The sequence below is a fragment of the Astatotilapia calliptera genome, chromosome 20 (genome assembly GCF_900246225.1).
Source record: "Astatotilapia calliptera chromosome 20, fAstCal1.2, whole genome shotgun sequence".
NCBI lineage: Eukaryota > Metazoa > Chordata > Actinopteri > Cichliformes > Cichlidae > Astatotilapia > Astatotilapia calliptera.
Genome location: NC_039321.1, coordinates 28,937,377 through 28,957,281, shown reverse-complemented (window position 1 = coordinate 28,957,281; position 19,905 = coordinate 28,937,377). Strand labels below are relative to the sequence as shown.

The 19,905-nt window shown below is 41.9% G+C and overlaps 2 protein-coding genes across 2 annotated transcripts in view; both read right to left on the bottom strand.

Moving 5' to 3' along the window:
• Positions 1–167: 167 nt before the first annotated feature.
• Positions 168–15,389, bottom strand: acvr1ba (activin A receptor type 1Ba). The gene is made up of 9 exons (XM_026153841.1): positions 15,150–15,389; positions 5,410–5,646; positions 5,054–5,314; positions 4,682–4,912; positions 4,348–4,515; positions 4,095–4,251; positions 3,248–3,372; positions 3,022–3,152; positions 168–2,441 (listed from the first exon to the last, which is right to left on the bottom strand). The coding sequence occupies exons 1-9, from the start codon at positions 15,211–15,213 to the stop codon at positions 2,316–2,318; spliced, it is 1,500 nt and encodes a 499-aa protein (XP_026009626.1). The 5' UTR covers positions 15,214–15,389; the 3' UTR covers positions 168–2,315.
• Positions 15,390–18,128: 2,739 nt separating this feature from the next.
• The window catches only part of acvrl1 (activin A receptor like type 1), a 10,589-nt gene continuing 8,812 nt past the window's right edge, over positions 18,129–19,905 (bottom strand). The window contains exons 9-10 of the mRNA XM_026154581.1: positions 19,182–19,312; positions 18,129–19,072 (exon numbers count right to left, since the gene is read on the bottom strand). Of these exons, the coding sequence (XP_026010366.1) occupies positions 18,929–19,072; positions 19,182–19,312 (275 nt within the window). The 3' untranslated portion in view covers positions 18,129–18,928. The remainder of the gene's footprint in view (positions 19,073–19,181; positions 19,313–19,905) is intronic.

Genomic DNA, 19,905 nt, shown 5'->3' with positions numbered 1-19,905 from the left:
TCAACTGACAGCAGTCGCCCACTTCCCCTCCCTTCTTTTATTCACTTCCCTCTGCCCGCTGAACTTCTACCCATGTTAACAGTAGCAGCAACATTTCTGGGGTACACAACCAACAACACAAACAGAAAACAAAAACAAAAACAACAAAAACAACAACAAAAAGCACACAGGAAATGGTGGGGGGGAAAAAACAAACAAAAACAAAACAAAAAACATCATCTCTTAAGTTTATCTACCTCAATGCAGAGGACCCAGTGTTTGAGACAGCATGCAAAAAATGGATACCAACATGACACATGGATTCTGGATCAAGTGATGGCGTAACTAACGTTAACTAATCGCCCTTGTGGACATAACAGTGCAGAGCCCGATGGTGACAAATGTCAGTGTAATACTTTCATAGTCTCGTCTGGAGACGGACTCAAAGTCAGATGTAGAATGAAAACATGCAGTTTCTCTTTACAGCATGTCAGTCTTTGACAGTAAAACTCCCAACTACATTTTACATCTAACCACATGTTCCCTGTGCACGAACTGTCAGCAATCGTCTGGATTTCTGAATAAACAGCCAGTGGCAGTATCAGAATAGTAAGGTTTACAAGAAGCTGCTAAGTATTCCAGTGTCATTGAGAAAGATGTCACCCCAGAAGACGTATGTAGAAACAGATCTGCATTACTCAGCTCTTGAAAGAACTCAACAAGCACCTGCAATAGTTGTGTTTATATAGATTTTAAAAATTAAATTAAATTAAAAAAAGGAAGTTGCAGCAAAATGGCCTGGGATCAGTAGTACCACCAAATTACCATGAGAGGAGCAAGTGAAATACAAATTCCAGCAGATATCGCAATCCTTTCCTCGGACAGTCAGAAACCATAGACGGATCAAACAGATGCGTGAAAGTACCATCAGATTAAAATCACTGATCAATGTCACACTGGAGCTTGTGGCATAGAAGGAAAAAAATAAAACAAAATGCATGTTGTATATACAAATCATATGTACCCATCATCAGTAGTGTCTAATGTTAAAGCCAGAAGAAAAAACACCCATCATGATCTTTTACACAAAAAATATATATATTTTAAAAAGAAAAGATTGTTTTCATTGCCTTTTCATACGCCTCTTATTTGGCCCGTGTGTACTACGTCTTCACCTGTCACCGCCAGAGGGTTATGGCTGCATTCATTTTTCAAACAGCATCTTTACTTTAAAAAAAAAGAAAAGAAAAGAAAAAGAAGAAATTAAATTTAAAAAATAAATGAATGCAATAACCCACGACTCTGAAGACTTTGACTGAACTACGACATTTAATTTTGTGGTTTGTCACATCTCATCTCACAGTGTTCATCATTATGTAGTAAAAACTATGAACAAATAAATAAAACCATCCCAAGAAGAAAAAAAAATTAGAATAAATTCAACATTATCCCTGCCACATTTCAAACTAAACGCCAGGACTGGACCGCATCTGCTATGTGACACCTGCCCGGTCTCACATGTGATGAGGAAGCTACAGTTGAGTGCAACTAATTTGTGTTTGAAGATTCAAGTGAGGGAATAAAATGAGGGGGAAAAAAAGCACAATCCAGCTGTTCATGCTTAATTACCACATGTCCAATAACTGATTTTCTGTAATGAACTACAGCCTACACCAGTAGACATTGTAGTGTCTTGGGAACATGCTAGTAGTCCAGACACCTTTTACTTACACACACACGCGCACACACGCACACACACCTATAAAAAACAGTGCTTCAGCCTCTTTCCCCTCCTTACAGCGACAGAATATGATGTTGTATGGCCAACACAATGGAAAGTTATGTGTAATCGTTCCTAAACTTGAAGCCCACAACATGCCCGACTCTTCTGGACGACTTTAGTCCATGTTGGACAATTTCAGAGAGGTTAAAAGGAAAAACAAGAAAACAGATGATCAAAAACAGAAGATTCTTTTCACTGTACAAGAGTTCTACTTCCTGCCATGGGAGATGAAAAAAGAAAGGTTGAGTGTGATGATATTAACAGTGGTAGTGCTGTAGTGTTGTGGCCCATGGAGAAGGGAGTCAGAGGGAAGGAGGAAGAGACGTGAGGAGCTAAAGGGAGGCAGGGGAAGGGAGAGAAAAGTCAGGAGGAGGAGGAGAAGGGTTGATTCTCAGTAGTTTTGGCTAAAAAGGTGAGGTAGGCCTTGTCACAACTTGGAGTGTGGCTTTAAAACTGGCAGGGTTTTCATTTGCAGTCTGTCTTTAGTGTTTCTTTCCTATGGGAGTGTTGTCTGGTTGTGCGTCTCCAGAGTGTCTTTCTGCCGCCTGTACGCTCACATCTTCACATCCTCCTCCACGCTGAGCTGAGACAAAGTCTTCTTGATGCGCAGAGCTGTCAGTCTGGCTGCTCCGTTGGCATACCAGCACTCCCTCATGATCTTCCCCATCACGCGCAGTGACTGCGCAGCAAGAGGACAAAAGTGTTACAACATGACTTATAGCCACAGACATTTGAATGAGTCGCGATCTGTGCTTTTCAAACCAGCCTCTGTGTGTGAGAAAAATGTCAGAGTTTAAGGTAAGACAGACCTGTGCACCTACATCAGGGACATTAAATGTTGATTACTGCGTCTTGCACTAAGGCAATAACAGACTGTTGGACTGGCTCATTTATTTTGTATATTGAGGGCACCACTGCTAAGAATAGTACACTTTATGTAAAAAGCTGTTTTTCTGTTTTGTTTTTTAAGTGAAATTAAATCCAGAAATGAACTGATTTATCCAAGTTTTACTTTATTTGCTGGTAGCCAGCTCAGGGACATCATGAACCCCAAATTTTAACAATGGACGACTGAGTAGATAAAACTATTTTAATCCTCCCCCACAACACTGACTCAGAAGTTGGCAGTCTACCTTCATACTTGTAGACCAGAACATCTTGTACTGCCAAACTAATACAGCCCAACTGGTTCCATATACTGCCATTGGACATTTTTAGAAACCACTAGTGCAGCTGTTCATATACATGGTGTGAAATACCTCATAGCTCTGCCACCAATTGGGCACATTGGGCCTCAGTTTCTGGTCACACACCACCTTCCTCATCTCTTCTATGGACGGGTCAGAGGGCACAAGGTCATAGTAGGGTAGCTGGTACTCCTCATGGATACCTGTAGTACATGACAGAGAAGCATTTTCAGTCTCAGATTTCATGTTTCTGTTTATTTGACCAACTGTATCATATTTATTTATATTGTGCTCTTACCTCCTGTGTTGCAGCGACGCGCAATCTCCCAATACACCAGGCCCAGTGCGTAAATGTCAGCACACTTGAAGGAGTCAAAGTGTTTCATGTTTATGGATTCGTCCAGGACTTCTGGAGCCATATACCTGAGGGTGGACACACACAGCATGAACAACAACTTTAGCACCACTAATAGAAACTGAAGTAAGATAACAGCCTCCCAACAAGTCTCAAACTTTCATTCCTTGTAATGCCCACTAGGGGGCGATACCTATGGCTGCAAAAAAGATTTCTGGTCCTCAGAATATGAGAAAAAACAGCCCTCACGCTTCACCCCAGTAAACACTTTCTTGATCACCGTCTGCCCTCGGTGACTCGTTTCTGGTCATGTTGAATTTTTGCATTATGCCAAGTTGTTGGCCAATGAGCATGCAGTTTCACAGTCAGCTCTCCTCCTCCTCAATAATTGAGCATGCAGTTTAAGATCACCAAGACAGCCATTGAGAAAAATCACATCTTAAGGCTTTAAAACAGGATTTGACAAACCACTGTGTGGTCATTGTAGCTACTGCCATCTTTTACACTCTACATCACAGTACATCTATCTCACTCAAAGTTCTACCAAGGTCTCCCATTTCTGTGGTGCAGAGAATAACAGGGTATTACATCCAAGAGTGACTAGAATTATGAAAAAGTCAGAAAACTAAAATCCAGCTTTGCAAAGTTTTCACTTTCTGATATTCAAAGTATTAGAAGAAAAAAAAAGAAAGAAAGTTGTCAGATGTATTCTTTAAGGCCTCAGGGAAGACCTGTAAAATCCCCTGTGCGCTTTATCTACTTGAGTGCTGATAAGTATGGAAACATTTACCTCTTAGTGCCCACGCGCTGATTCGGTGCAATATCGATCGTGTCTGTGATAGACTCATGGCGGACAGCCAGACCTAGGTCAGCTATAGCACATGTGCCGTTCTTCTTAACCAGAATATTTTTGGACTTGAGGTCACGGTGAGCAATGCCAGGTTTACCTGCACGAGAACCAACACAACAGCATTACACTTGCATCAAGAACATGCTCGCCCTTTACATATAACATATCCACTCTGCAGACATGAAAGTCCCACCCTGAGTGCCTAGGATCTCCATGTGTAGGTGTGCCAAGCCGCTGGCAGCTGATAGCGCCAATTTGATCATCCCCTCAATGGTGACAGAGTAGCGATTCAGGTAGTCAAAAAGTGAGCCATGCTCATGATAGTCTGACACCAGCCAGAGTTGAGTCCAAGTGCCGTTGTCTGAAAGGGAACAAATGAATAACGTCGATCAAATAATCTACTCTACTTAAACAGCAGCGAGCTTGTAAAACATTTTATTTTGAAAAGGCCTAAACTTTTACTGTTGAGGGTTGTTTAAAGCAGCCTTCTTGTATTGTATCTTCATATAGCCAACAGTTTTCCTCACCTTTGTTGTCTGCTGCAATAAATCCTAGGATATTTTCATGCCGTAACATGATTGTCTGGTAGATTTCAGCCTCTCTGAACCAGGAGCGCTCCTCTCTGGATGAGAAGATTTTCACTGCTACGTCGCCTCCCCTCCACTTCCCGCGCCACACCTCCCCAAAGCGACCTTTTCCTATTATTTCCTGCAGCACAATAGTCCTGGCCACAGTCCGCTGCACAAACAGGGGCAAACCTGCAGAGGGGGCAACAGACAGGCAACAAATCAACAAGAGTTCCCTGATAAGTATCCTCACACCGCTATGGTGAATGTTACTCATTTGGGCATACTGATATATCTAAGGATGTATGGAAGCTCCTGCTTTTGCATACTGACCAGAGCCTGATCCAGAGGTGGACATGTCATAGATTAGGTCCTGGAGCGTCTTGTCCTTGGCCAAGTATAGATGGTCACAGGAGGGATCTTCTACCTCCAGCCGTTGTCTGTGGCTGTAGGCCCTCTGGTGATACTGGAACAGGAACACCCCGACCATCAGCAACACACAGAGCAGGAACACGGGCCCTGCAATCACTGCCACCAGCTCCACTGGCCCCCAGTTGCTCACTTGGGTTGACCATTCCCCCCCTTTGGTTGGGACTAAGACGACAAAACAAAACAAAAGAAATGGGTTAAAAAAATAAAAAAATAAATAAACAGTCACAATTGCTCTAAAGTATTTAATGAGGTCTCACCTGGGACTTTCAGGTCAATACTGTTGCAGTAATCTACATAGCAGCAGTGAGTATTGAAGAAACCTTCAGCACTCAAACAGTAGAACGGCTGCCCAGGAGGGACCAGGCTGTCCTGGTTGATGCAGACACGTACGTGTTCCTCCTTCCCATTGACATAATAAGTTGAAGCCATGCAGGCACCGTCTGTCTCGCACTCATAGCCTGTCTTCTCACAGTTTGTGCAGTTGCAATGTAAAGCTGAGAGAGTGAGAAAAAGAAAAGAAGTTTATCACCACGAGGTTACAGAGTCCTCTAGTTCACTTCTTCATTGTGCCCAGCAGGGGGCAAGCATACACCACTGTTTCAATACAAAATGTAATGAGGGTCCCTTTAAATTGTGGGCATATTATGACGTGCAGACACAGATCCTTAGTGTTCAGCAGAAGCAGCCAGACAGCCCTGAAATCAGATCCTTCACTGCAGATGAACCCAGACACGCAGGGTGGAGACAGTCCTGCCCGTCGGGACAGACAAAGTGAAACTCAACAAGGGGAGAGGGCTCCTGCCAAATCCCCAATGCAGCATTCTGCTCCATTCCTCTCCCGGCTTTTTCTCATCGACACCGAGAGCCGCCACCGTTTCAGCTAATGAGACCAGAGTTTTATTAAACACAGCACACTTCTGCGCAGGAACCTATTAAAAGGTGACACACTGGAACTCCTGCCGCTTTCACAATAAAACTACGGTGGTCCATATACGTGCAAACAAATGAGGTCAGTGCCTGCCACATCTAAAACAGAACCAGTACTGGTTGAGCAATCCAGAGAGCAAGAAACTGAAAACTGATTAGATTTGGAGTGAAATGTGATTTCGAGTCATACCACACATGCTTCTCATTTAGAGCAAGGCCAGCACATTGGGTTTCTTCTAAGGTTTACTCCTACCACAGTGCACAGCAGGGCATGGCATAGTTGGTTGTAGGAATGTGGAGCCGTTTTTATTTTTGGTTGTTCCTTTTACACAGGAAAACCCAAAATGAAAAACGTACTGTCAACACTACCGTGGGTGAGGCCAGACAAAGGCTGGACCACTTGAGACTAATCACTGTGGAATTAACAAAGACAAGACCACTATACCCTAAAACAACACAGGAGGAGACACAAAGAGAAGAGGAATTTCAATCCCTATTCTTCTTCAAAAAGAGGCTCAACATTGGTCGGACAGCTGACAATGCCTAGCCTAGAGGAAAGAAAGACGTTGAGAGTGGCAAAATTCCACTAATCCTCTGTGTCTTATACTAAAGGGCTTCTTTGACCAGATGAGCTCAGTGATCTTCTCTTTTTGAACCAACGAAGAGGTCGGCCAAAAGGTGTCAGCAGATTCCAGCAAATTAAGCAACTACCAGAGTAGTAATAAAAAATAATAAGTAATAAAAAAAAGAAAAAATTCAATGAGTGATATACTTATTGCAACATCTGCATGTAACATCCAAGTGGCCTAAACCACAAACCGTGGTGTCATAGCAGTGGTTTCCCCTGAACTCTTGAAGGTTTATTTCTGCGTGGGAGCATTTTTTGCATGTAGCGTGTACGCTGATGTGTCTATGCTTGTTCACCGAGTAGTAACTGGAAATGTGGAACACTTGAAGCAGAGTTTCAGTAATATTTCACATCTGGTTAGTGTGTGTGTGTGTGTGTGTGTGTGTGTGTGTGTGTGTGTGTGTGTGTGTGTGTGTGTGTGTGTGTGTGTGTGTGTGTGTCTCTCTCTTGTTCTTGAGGAGGTGAGTGGGAAAGTGACAGGAACTCAATGCTGAGTGTGTCCAAATTTCACTCAAGTTCGCATGCAGATGGAATTTCCTGCAGATTACACAGAGGTAAAGCAGGCTGGGCCTGATAAAAAGAGAAAAACAAGCCCTGTGCCACATCAGGCTAGTGCGTGGCAAATAGTTTAACAAAATAAAACCGATGACAGGAGCCATGGCTGTAGGTTTAAATGCAGGATGACACATTACTTCCATCAACATTCAGACAACCTGAAACACCTCTTTCCACCAGGACCATCTCTCCTTCACGTCTGCCGTTTATGGCTTTTCAGTAAAGCATATCAAATTTTTACCAAGTGAATCCAGACAAGAGCCATTTTCATCAATACGTTCTCAAAAGCAAGAGCAGCATTTAAAAGGAAATACACACGCAGCACATTTTAAGACAAAGCACCTCCTCACCACACTTAGGATTGTAAACCGAATCGCCTCACAAAACTCAAATTGAAGGCTATAAAAGTTTTTTTCATGACAAACATATTGCACCAATACACGATAATGAGCTAACAGGAGTGATCTGACAAGAACACGGTGATCTGAAATGAAAAGGCACATTCATCACTGGAGAGTCTGTGTGTGGTAAGACAGATGGCACACAGACACAGACAGAAGCTCAGGAAGGAAACCAAACATGGCTGAAAACACACACATTTGCTTCTCAACTCTACCATGGATGGTTTGCGGCCTACCAAGAGTTTGGTTTGTGGGAAGTCCTCCCTTTCATTTACGGCTACCTCATGACTATACCATGTGTAGCCCGCTTCCACGCTGAGAAGCAAAAACATTATGTGTGTTCAGCACAGCAAAAACATGAGAGGATATTTATTATTAACTTGATGGTGATTGATTCACAAGTTTAGATAAAATGATCTGATGTTTCATTACTGACTAATGCTTTTATCTAAATGAAAACATCCTGTAAGTTGAACGCCCTGTGACTACAATGTATAACATTTATGCAATCAGCAAACAGGCTTAGGCGATATAAAAATCTGTCCACCAGCCGTAAGCGGTTCTACTGGTGACTGTGTAATATTTATCGATATGTGCATGATGAAAAAACACCCAAATAAAAGTCATGAGCAGAAAGCCCGAGATGAAGCAATTAGGCGGAGGACATTTCTCTCACATCCTGTTAATAATGAACAAGCTGCTGGGAAAAACACACGTCACTAAACCATACGGGCACACGTACAGTTATTGATTTAGTTTTCAAATATAATTTATACCAATTGGACAGCAAACATTAAAACACACTCAAATGTCACCTCTGCTTTCTGAAAAACTGAAAGAGGGACACGAATGTGCAAAATATGGGCCGACTCAACTCATTAGCACAAGCTTTGAAACCTGCTTTACAGGTTCTTTATCTGCCAAGTTAGATCCTCATGGAGGCAGACCACCAAAATAGAATAGTAAAAAATTGGCCTTCAAATTCACTCCAAAAGAACAAACTGCTCAAGAATTCAGCCAACGCTCACCCGCCAATATATTCATCTAACTGCTAAATCACAGCCCCAAACAAAACTTTGCAAAAGATGGCACGAGGTAGCGGTTAAAAAAAAACAAAAAACAAACAAACAACAACAACAACAACAACAACAACAACAACAACAAAAAACCATCCAAAAAACCGAGATGAACATCAGGCAATGTGGAGTTCTGCTACTTAACTAATTCAAACAAAAAACATTTATCCAAATGCTGTGTTGTTTACACAGCGCTCTGCATATCTCAATAGATTCAGAGCCAAAGTGTTACAAAGCCAGACTTGCAGGAATATTACCGAGCCTAAATACACTTGGATCTGAGGAAAAGGCCGTGTGTGTGAAGTTTGAGTGAACTCTGCTCTTGTATCCACATAATTGGTGGTCTTTACACTGGTCCTTTGTGTGGAGATTAAGGCGACATGAGGAGGGGATTGGACTGGCCCTACATGAACAAAGACTGGAGTGGGGGGTGTGCACTTTTGCGTGGGGGGATGGGTGGCATACAGGGGACAGCAGAGTGGGGTTACCAGTAACAACCCCGATGTTTGGGGGAGCTGCTCTGGGCCAGACAGGATGGGGGTTGGTCCCCATTTGGGAAGGACAATACAGAGGGGGAGGCGGCAAACAGGGCCCCCCAGCTGCGATTGAGGTCTGCCCAAGTGACCAGCTGCGACTGTCATTAAAACCCAGTCTAGACTTTAACTTATGGGAGGGAGCAGAAAAGGGAACACATGACAAAAACAGGGAGAGCAGAGCCTAAACGCAATCCCTTTGAGCCGTTAGCACGGAGTTCCAATCATTCCGTTCGTGTTGAGACAGGAAATGGAGAACACAGTCAGGAAAACATTATTAAAACTTTGTTGCCATAAACAGCGTTGCCTTAATTTGGCGGTCCTATGAACCTAACGAAATAAAACACAGAACAGCCCCATTCCACAGAACTTTACCCATAAACCACGATGACAGCGTTCAGCAGATGCATGCGCCGTTCAGACCGACTTGGTGGAAACAACGCTCTCAAAACACGACTGAAGTTCTGTGTACGATAACATAAAGAAAATACTGTAAATGTGCTTGGCGCAGGGCGGCAGGTTACACAAACACTGTGGGTTTCTGGGGGCTCAGACAGACAATCAGCACGTGTGCGTGCATGGGGAGGGGAGAACCATTACCAAAATGCACTGGCTGAAATTAGATCCATACAGATACCAGACTGAGAGCTGATCAAGACAAGCAGACGCCACCAGACAGTGTGAGTGCAACACACATACACAGGCTAACATACACATGCACACACCACAACTGTGTCCTAATCAATGCTAGGGGAAGGAGGAAAGTCATTACCTTTGTCTGCATCTCAGGGTCAGATTACTGATCTGATTCTAAAGTGAAGTCTCTGGGGCCGAGGCTGCTTCTACCATGTCTACCAACCACCAGCCTGAGGCTACATCCCTTCCTGTCTTGTCTGTTGTTCTGCTTGGGTTCAAAAGCACACGAGTGTGAGCACAGGTTCACTTTGGATTTGTTGCAGACACTTGTGCTCAGATTCCCAAACTGATTTCTAAAATGGTGGTAATATGAGTCAATGACATTTGAAGCTGCTTGAAACCCATCCTGGATGTTTGCAGAAGTGTCGTTTTTTTCCCCTCTTCGGTTACAATTATTTGTTAAACACAAACACTGTTTTCTTACAGACCAACAACTGGCGCCAAATACACTGCAGACACTTACACACTTATTTTTAGTTTGCTTGTGTTTAGCCTTGATGTCAAGTTCTTCCTGTTAAAAGGGGGGTTTTGTCCTGTCCCACCATTGCCACGTGTCTGATCATAAAGGGCAGTTTCATAGTCCAAACTTTTTTTTTTTTTTTCCCCCCTTGGTGATTTTTGTAGGGTTTCACCTTAAAATATTAAGCACCTTGAGGTAAACTCTTGTTGTGATCTGGTGTTACATAAATAAAACTGAAGTGACGCACTGAAAACTAAAGCTAATTTCCAAAACTCCTTGATTCTGCTGTAATTTGTATTTTCATTGCATAAATAACTGAGAAGAATGATCAGAATGACAATATATACATAGCACAACATATATATAGAAATTTCACATATGGCAAAAATATAAATTTTAGTTATGTCACTCTTTTCATTGTGAAAAAAGACAGATTAAGTTATTTTGCAGATAATCCTTAAGCTAATAATATTGTGAAACCAAAATAAAAACAGCCCAGACAAAATGCAACGTTGATCCGAGAACACCACAAGGATTTGGCATAAATCCAGCAGTTACCTTTAAAGCTCAAAAAAAGCAACTACTTTGCATATTCACACACTTACTCATAAGAAATTTTTGCTCTGTTTAAGCTACCAACACTATCTGAGCCCAGGAGAGAAAATAGGGTTAAATGGTATTTGAAGAGCTAGTTAGATAAGGCACTCTCACTGGATTCCAAAAGCAAAAGTTTTACCCTGGATCACACTAATCAAAGTAAATCATTGTCACGGAAGTATTAGAGAAAACTTGACAAGTAGACCGCATACCTTCTAGCAGAAAATTACAAGGCAGTGTGGGTCTGATCTAAATTCCAACAGCAGTCAGACAAAACAAAAAAGAAAAACAAATCAAAGAGACATGCAATGGAGGAAGCTGTCGAGTTTAGCTCTATAGACATAAATTAATGTAACTATCAAGTCTGTGGAAGCACGGTGAGAAATCACAGATCTTATGTCTGTGTATGCTTAAGATACGCCACAGAAACAAATGCAGGTTCATGAACAATATGCAAAAACTCTTTAAACAAAGACAAGTACTTTAGAGTAAATTGAAGCGAAGAGGACAGGCAAGAAGTTGGCTGGCTCTAAAGCAATAGTAATTTCTTGCGGTCTAGCATCAGTAATGGAGGAGCCGGGTCAGTCCGGGGCTATGCCGTCTGCTGTAGCAATTAGGGCTCTCTGCCTCCGGGCCAAAGGAGGTCATTAACAACACTGGTCATTATGGAAGGAAAACTAGACCACCCCGGACCTAACCTGACCCCGACTGGCTCAGTGCCACATTATGGAAATTGTTAGTAAACACAAATTGCAAAGGAGGTGGTGTCTGAGCCAGGAAGCAACCAGAAATTTTATACAGAGGATGTGATGCAACTTCATTTGATCACGACATAGCTGCAGGGATCTGGCAGACAATACAACTTATCTAGAACAGGTTTAAACAACTTCTACACACTGAGGGAGAAGGAACCCCCGCCCCTTTAAAACACGTTCTACTTTTCAAACTCAATCTTGCTTGAAATCCAAATGTCCATCTCCCCTCCCCTGTCCACACCGTCTTCTCTTTACGGGCTTACACCTTGGAACCTATAAAGTTTCAACCTCTCTGTACATTCTCCCTGCTCTGATCTAATGGGCAGGTATACGCATGTTCCAAACTGACTAGCTCACACAGCCACCACCTGAACTCTTTCACATCAAATTTGACATTACACAAGCACCTGCACCGTTTACCCCTGTAGAGTGAGTTCCCTGTTCAAACTGAAAGGAAGGCATGTTTTAGTTTCAAGCCACAACCACACGCCACAGACACGCAACATTATCCATTAATCTGAGTGCACCTGAACAGGTCTACCTTACATCTTAATGAGCACTACGGCCTTTTTCCATAAAAGCAGCAGACCGACAACACTCTACTATCTAATTCTGAAACCTATATACTTGCATAAATGTATAGGCATGCGTGCAATTACAATGTGTTGATGTAAGCCACTGTGAATCATGCCGTTGCCTGCTGTGCATCTCAGTTGCTCATAATGAGAAGGGGGGGAAAAGAATCCTTCTGAATACACTCATGTTCGGTCACTATGTTGCAGTCAGAAAACTCTGATCTAATGCATTCTGTTATTCACACATAGGCCACTAATGTTCATTTATTTATTTAACACATTCAATGTGTTAAATAAATGATGGGAAGAACATTATACGCTCTATTTGCCTCCTATTGGATATCATACCTCACTAGATGCATGATATCCAAATCTCACATGTATGTGGTTCTATCCATCAACGTTGTATGTGTAAAATAAATGAAGACGGTCATTTTACCAGAAAGACAGCAGGGTTATGCATCCATGACTAAAGAGTGGAAAAGAGGCACATCAGGAAACGACAATAGTCTGGCAGGCCTGGTGATTGTATGTTGAAGAGCTTCCAAAGGTGAGTTCAAAGGTCAAGAGATAGCAGGAGCTCATCTATCCAATGGCCTTCCTCTAACCTAGAGATAAAAAATTAAAAAAAAAAACCCAACCCAAACTAAAGCTTTCTTCACCACCCTGTTAGAAGTAAGTGAATGAAAGCAGAAACGGGACCACAGACAACAAAGTACAGATTAAATTCTGACAAAGCAGCAGGCTTTTATATAAGTGAGATGGAGAATGTAGAGAGAAGGGGAGGGACGCGCCCTACCTAGCGGCACTGTGGTTGACAGTGCCCATATCACATTGCTACTTTGTTCAATTCACCCAGTCTGACTGCGTCACGTAGACATGTAATGCCCATAACACCAGTGACTCCTAATCCTCGTGAAGTCAACAACACGTGACAGATTCAAACCTGTGAGTAAAGCATATTCTCACAAAAACATACTCGCGCAGGCCTGGAATCTGCTCCAGCGAAGCAGCTTTCAGGTTTGTCTGGTTTCAGCCTGTGCATGGTGTAATCCATTACATAGGGAGAAAGCAGCTCATGATAGACTCGTGGCCCCCCTTGCATGACAAACCCTGCCAGATGGACAGACCCATTATCACTGTGTGTGTCTGCACCGGTCACAGACCCACCCCCAACTCTCCCCCTTCACACATCACTGTTAATGTTGGTGTAACCCAGGCAAACAAACTGGCCACTCAGGTGTGACAATTTTCCCAGCATGCCTTGAACTGATCAACCTTAGTGTACTGCGCCCTTATCTAAACTTGTGGGGGAGGAACAGTTTTTATGATTCTCGGAAGGATGACTCAATTGTTTAGCACAGTACACTTTAATGGATAACAAATGAAGCAAAGATTGATTGATTGATTGAATCTTTATTTTGAACATGTTGAAAAAGTATAAAAAAAAATAGAATTAAAAGAGACAAATGAACAAAGCAAACAAAAGGAAAACGAGCAACCACAACTCCAAATCAGATCATTTTTTCCCCCCTGGCACACGGATCATTTTAATAATAAGTGTATCCAGTGAGTGGCAAGTTGAAACAAAGGTGCAAAACTCAAAGGAAGAGAACAGAGTTTTTCATAAAACAAGACATGCTTGTGTCTAACCTACTGAAGCATAATGAAAGTGAAGGGACGTTTGGAGCAAACTTAAAGGTCAGTAGATGCGCTGAGGGGCCAAACGCTCTGTGCTTTGGCTGAATATTTGGTGATATACTGTGTGTGCTGTTACATATAGTGATATATTGTGATGTGGTGCTGTTGTGTGAAGCTGGGCATCAGCTGCTCCAGCAGATGGGGAGGAATCGGACTGAAGAAGGACCATAACTGGCGCCTCAAAAGACCCCACTTGCCACATTTCCATCACAATGAACCCAGACTTCAACTCTGACTTCTGTCTGGGATGGCTGAATGTACGGCTGCTGTCGCCCTATGCCAGCATTCACTTTCTGCTGTGCAGGAAGGAAAGGGGGGGTGGGGGTCCACTAAGCACCCTTTTCACTCTTTACAAATGGAAAGCGATGGCAGAGCTGCCAGTGTTTACCCTCAGAAAACACATTTCATGCACAAAGTAGGTTAGGCCTTCATTCAGAGGCTCCTTTCTGCTCCTTCCAGCGTGGAAACCAGTCCTCACAACATGTGACGAAACTGTAACTGACCACATTACGCAAATTCAACCAGCCAGCTATCATTATACGATGTCCCCAAGCAAAACAGCGATAAGCAGTCACAAGCCAAAAAGACACTATTTTGTAAATAAGTTAGCATAACAGCCACACAAGAGATTAACCTCAGCATCAACAGCACCATGTAGACTACTATTCCTTGCTTGGGGTGTTCGTACAGAATAATAAAATCATATTTATATCAGTTTTGTATCCATTTAATAACACAGATTTATCAACATTATTGAACTTTAGCTAGCAGACGTTAGCTGGCGCTTCGGAACAGACAGCCCCACCATGTTGTTGTTGTGGTGGTGGTTGTTGTTGGTTTCGCTACTCGTGTTCAACAACAGCTCAATTGAATTTGTCAGCGGATAAAAGCCAAAAATATCGATAAATCATCAAACACGGCACGGCAGCCGGTTCGACCAAACAGCAGCCGTGGTTTTGAGGTCGACGCTAGCAAGACACGGCTAGCCAAATCCGCGATAGAGAGCGCCATGACGATTAGCGACAACAGGCGATGCCCAGTCCAGGAAAACACATCGAGACAAAAGCCGGAGAGGTGCTCGGATGAAACTTACCATTACCGACGGCCACCAGCCCGAGCAGGGCCAGCAGCGTTGGGGCAATTTGTTTTAGAGCCATTTCTTCATAACTCCCATCTCTCCCGCGATGAAATGCGTCGTAAGTGTGTCGTTATCAACACGACCAGACCTGAAACACAACCACAGTCCAACCGCACACCACCACCGCCAGATACTAGCCAGCCTGCCAGCCAGCCGAGTGACGTGTTTAAAGGGGTGTGTACGTGCGAGTTTAAAGGGGAGGGCTGAGGGCTGCACGTCCCCTTCTGCCCCTGAGGTCAGGGCTGTGTGGTAAATAAAGCGGTGGGCGAATTGCCTTCTTCCAGTTTCACATCATCTAAAGAGCAGGAGTGATCACTGTGTGTGTTATTTATGATAAATTAAAAGTGCTTTTGGAAATTAGGTGCCTGGATAATATTCTAATGATTGATGTTAAAATGATCTGGGATATATTAAGTCAAATCTTCACTATCCAGTAATTGCAGTGTGTTTTTCATGATTATACATAATACCAAAAAGAGCCTTGTGAGCTCAGTTCATAGCTAACATTGTGCATTTGATGGTTTAGCTACTAAAAATGTATGACCACGCTCAGGTGCTGCTTTCACTGAAATCAATCTGTTTTCTTTCTGTGAATTTTTATGTCTCAGTTCACTTTTTCCAAATATATATTTTCAAGCAAGTTTCTTTTTTTATTGAGCTCTGTGTATTATGTAACATGAAAGAAAACAACAAGTGAACAAACTGAGTGTAACTGGCAATGTTTATCATTTCTGAAAATGAAAAATAATGTTGGTGTGTATGTCTGTGAAATGTGACTAAATGTGTTGCCACAACTGGCTTTAATGTGTGTAAACAAAGTGCATCTAGGGCTCTATAATTTATTTATTTATTTTTATGCATGTGTTTCAGCTGCAGGATGAATTAATCTTCAGCAAATATGCTGTGCAGATTGCGTTTATTACTCATAGCTGTACTTTTGGTGAACAAAAATCTATTTAAGGATCTAACTGGGTCAAACTGCTTTTCATTAGAATTATTGCTCAACACTTAAATTCATCAGGTAAAACAAACATGAAACAAAATAACACCTTTTTCATGTTGATTGCTTAAAAACACTTAAAATTTTGACGTAAAGTCACAGCTGTTAACACAATGTTCTGTCAAAATTTCATGCTGTGAAGTCACCAAGCTTCTTCATAGGAACGGTGATCTAATGGAAACGGACCAGGAAACCAGTGTGAGTGACAAAACCTTTATCTTATCATGGATTGTGATTTGGATGCAGAACTTGAAATCGCAGGCCCCATGAGAGGAGATGATTCTAGGCCTCCCTGCATTTGACTGGAATTAGATTAGTAATACTCTGCTGCACTCAGATGTTTATCCACCCATATTCAGTGATTGATTCATTATCAGACAAATCCCCCACTGATATTACAGCCATGGGGAACAACATCTGACAAATGTATACTCGTTTGCTGTTCCCTGATCAAAGCGCATGAGGTAAATCTGGTTCAAATCTGCATAAGAGACCATTTTATTGCTTTATTTATATATATTTTTTACTTGATCTCAAATCACATCTAAGCCACTGTATCAGATTTTGAGAGAGAGTTACATCCGTTTGCAATTTCCAGTCCGAAAGTGTAAAATAATCGTGCATCCAAAGATAGCACAAGGTGTTTTGGTCCAGCTCTATTCAGGATTGTTGTCTCTCCTCAGGGACCAAACCTGTCTATACTAATACATTCATCTGCCTCCAGCTGAGAATGTAGCTCAGGAAGAGGTGAGCCAGGCTGCAACCAGGTGCATTAGGGACTTTCTCTGTGCCTGCTTTTATCAGCTGTCCTCTTACTAGCACTCTCACTGATCTATCCTTGAGCCTAACTGTGTCTGCACAGCCTCCTCTGTGGCTTTATATCTGTCCATTATCGGCCCTGTCCAATTTATCTGCACATTTCTTCAGCGGGCATTGTCTGCTGAACAAATCTCTCCTGTCTCTACAGAGCCACTGGGAATGATCCCACAGTGAAAAGGAATACACAGAGGAGGAAAACACAGGGAGATGTGAGATGGGCTTCTGCACTCACTGACACACAGCTTGGCCTCTCTGATACTTCAACAACCCCCTGCAGTGTTAAAAATAACCAGCTCCTCATCTGACTGACCAGACAGACTGGGACTTCAAGGGAGTATTATCTCAACAACTAGGAAGACAGACAACACACACACACACACACACACACACACACACACACACACACACACACACACACACACACACACACACACACACACACACACACACACACACACACACAGACATAAACAGATAAAGAGCAAGCATGACAGATGCAGAAAGAAAACATTGGAATGCTAATATCACGCAAAGGGGATGAAGCCGAAAGTCTTATTTTCACCAGTGACCAGGCAACATTTTAAAACTGTTGCACAGTTTTAATTCCCATTGGACATTTCTTATTCTTTTTGACATTCTGCTCCAGTGCTTAACTTTCAACATATTTTCTATGTGTAGTTTTTTTATGTATGTGTGTATTCATATATGTATGTTCCTCCTTTTGTAACAGGATCTAAAAATTAGTTTGAAATAGAAGTCCTCACATTCAATATTTCCATAAAGGAAATCCAAAGCAGAGAGAATATTGAGGCAATTATTACTCAACTAAATCATTTGACCCAGAGAAAATGTATTCAAACAATACACTGAAGGTCACATGAGAGCTTTTTAAACGTAGCTCCTACAAATTGTAGAGAGACTCTCTAATTATCTGATGAAGAATTTTTTTCATCTTAATTTTAAGATACACTGCAGATAAAATAAAATAAAATAAACAAACAAAACACTACACAAATCTCCCATGTAAGGAGTATGGATTCTTGTTTGTCTGATGACCTCTGCTGGTCAATGTGAGAACTGCAGTAATAGGTGCTTAAAAAAACGTAAAGCAGAAATATTTCCAAAATATAATTCTTTATTTAAGGTATCCATTATTACATGTATGTGAATTCCTTTACTGATCATAGTGGTTGTGATGCTACATTTTAGCCTTACAAAAATGTATGAAAAAAGTTGTTTTTTAAAAAATTTTTTTTAAAGCAACATTAACACAGTCTCATTTCTGAATAGTAGAAAACAATATCTCTCCTGAAACATATTTACAATATGGTTGCAAAAGAAGACATCAAATTTAATTCTGTTACATAAAAATGTATTTACATCTAAATATCTCACTGCTTTTATGTGCAGATAATATATGCTTAGTTTAGTTAAGTTAAACATACTTACAGGACAGGTAATGTACTTTCATTTGAGTGTATAAATACTTACATATTTCCTGTCTTATCTGTGGTTTTAAGGATCATTGGTCATTTTGGGAAAATCCACATTATACCTAAGAGAATGATTTTCCATTCTGTCACAACAATGAGAGAGTTAGACAAGGAGTACAAAACTATGTTAACTGTTTTGTGATAATTAAAAATAACTGGCCTAAACCTGAACTAACTGAAATGTAGCTCCCTCATTTATAGAGGTATTAAGTATCATGGTGGATGAATGTTTGCGTTTGCAAAAAATATAACATTTGGTACAAGAGGCTCTAGATGCTTCTACACAAAGTCATATGGTTTTAATATGATACAGACACCGAGTGAGTGATTAGATCAAAATATGGTAATGATATGCACTTCATTTGTTGGAATGTGGTGCAAAATCCCTTCTGGTGTTTTCAATCCAGTTTCCTCGTTTCAGTCTAGAAATCCTGCTTCAGTTTTTCAATGCTGAAGTCGTCGTGGTCCAGTTTGGAGAGAGTCTTCCTTATTCGCAAGGCTGTAAGGCGGGCTGTTGGGTTCTGGTACCAGCACTCCTTCATGACCTTCACGATGGCTGACAATATCTTAAAAAGGCAGAAAAAATATAAAACACCACATTTCCAAAATGTAATTGTACTTTTGCGTTCATTTTTATGTCTACTTGTGTGTGTCTGTTTATGCCAAATAGCCTACTGGGTGAGAATGGAGTCTGTTGTGCAGACTGGGCCTCTGCTGGTCCACACACACCACCTTTTTCATCTCCTCAAAGCTGGGATCCGAGGGCACCAGGTCAAAGAAGGGTGGACGGTAATCTTCCACAATGCCTAAAAAAACCCCCAAAGTTAAACAGTGGATCACTTGTTCCCCTCTTGTCATTCAGTGGGGTGATCAAGCAAAGTAAGATGTCAGAATTATCAAATTAAAAGCCCAGTGAGGTGTCTTGTTGTGAGGGTTATCTCTTCATACATCTGCGGAACACAAATGTGTTTTCATATGCAGCCTGAAAGAGCACACTCAGAGACTCAGACAGGCTGCGGTGGGAGTTTTGTAAAGCATGTCTCGCTAAACAAGAGAACGGGGAGAGATATGAACTCCCTGGTGACTACATTGGGATGGAAATCTGGAAGTCATGCACACACACGCATACACACACACACAGTCATTGGTGCATGGCTGTGTGCTTGCATATAAAAATTGCATGCACGGGCATCTGGACTATGTACAAGTGAGTGCTGACACCAGATAAGACTGTTTATAATTACTGCAGTGCTAATCATGAGAGAGGATAGCAGAGGCAGACACAGACTAGAAAAACACTGGCCTGCTGAGAGACATGGGACTGGCTGCTTGTTCTATATACTCTACAAAAGCAGACAGACGTGTGACAAAGAACTTGCTTTTAACACGCTCGCTCGTG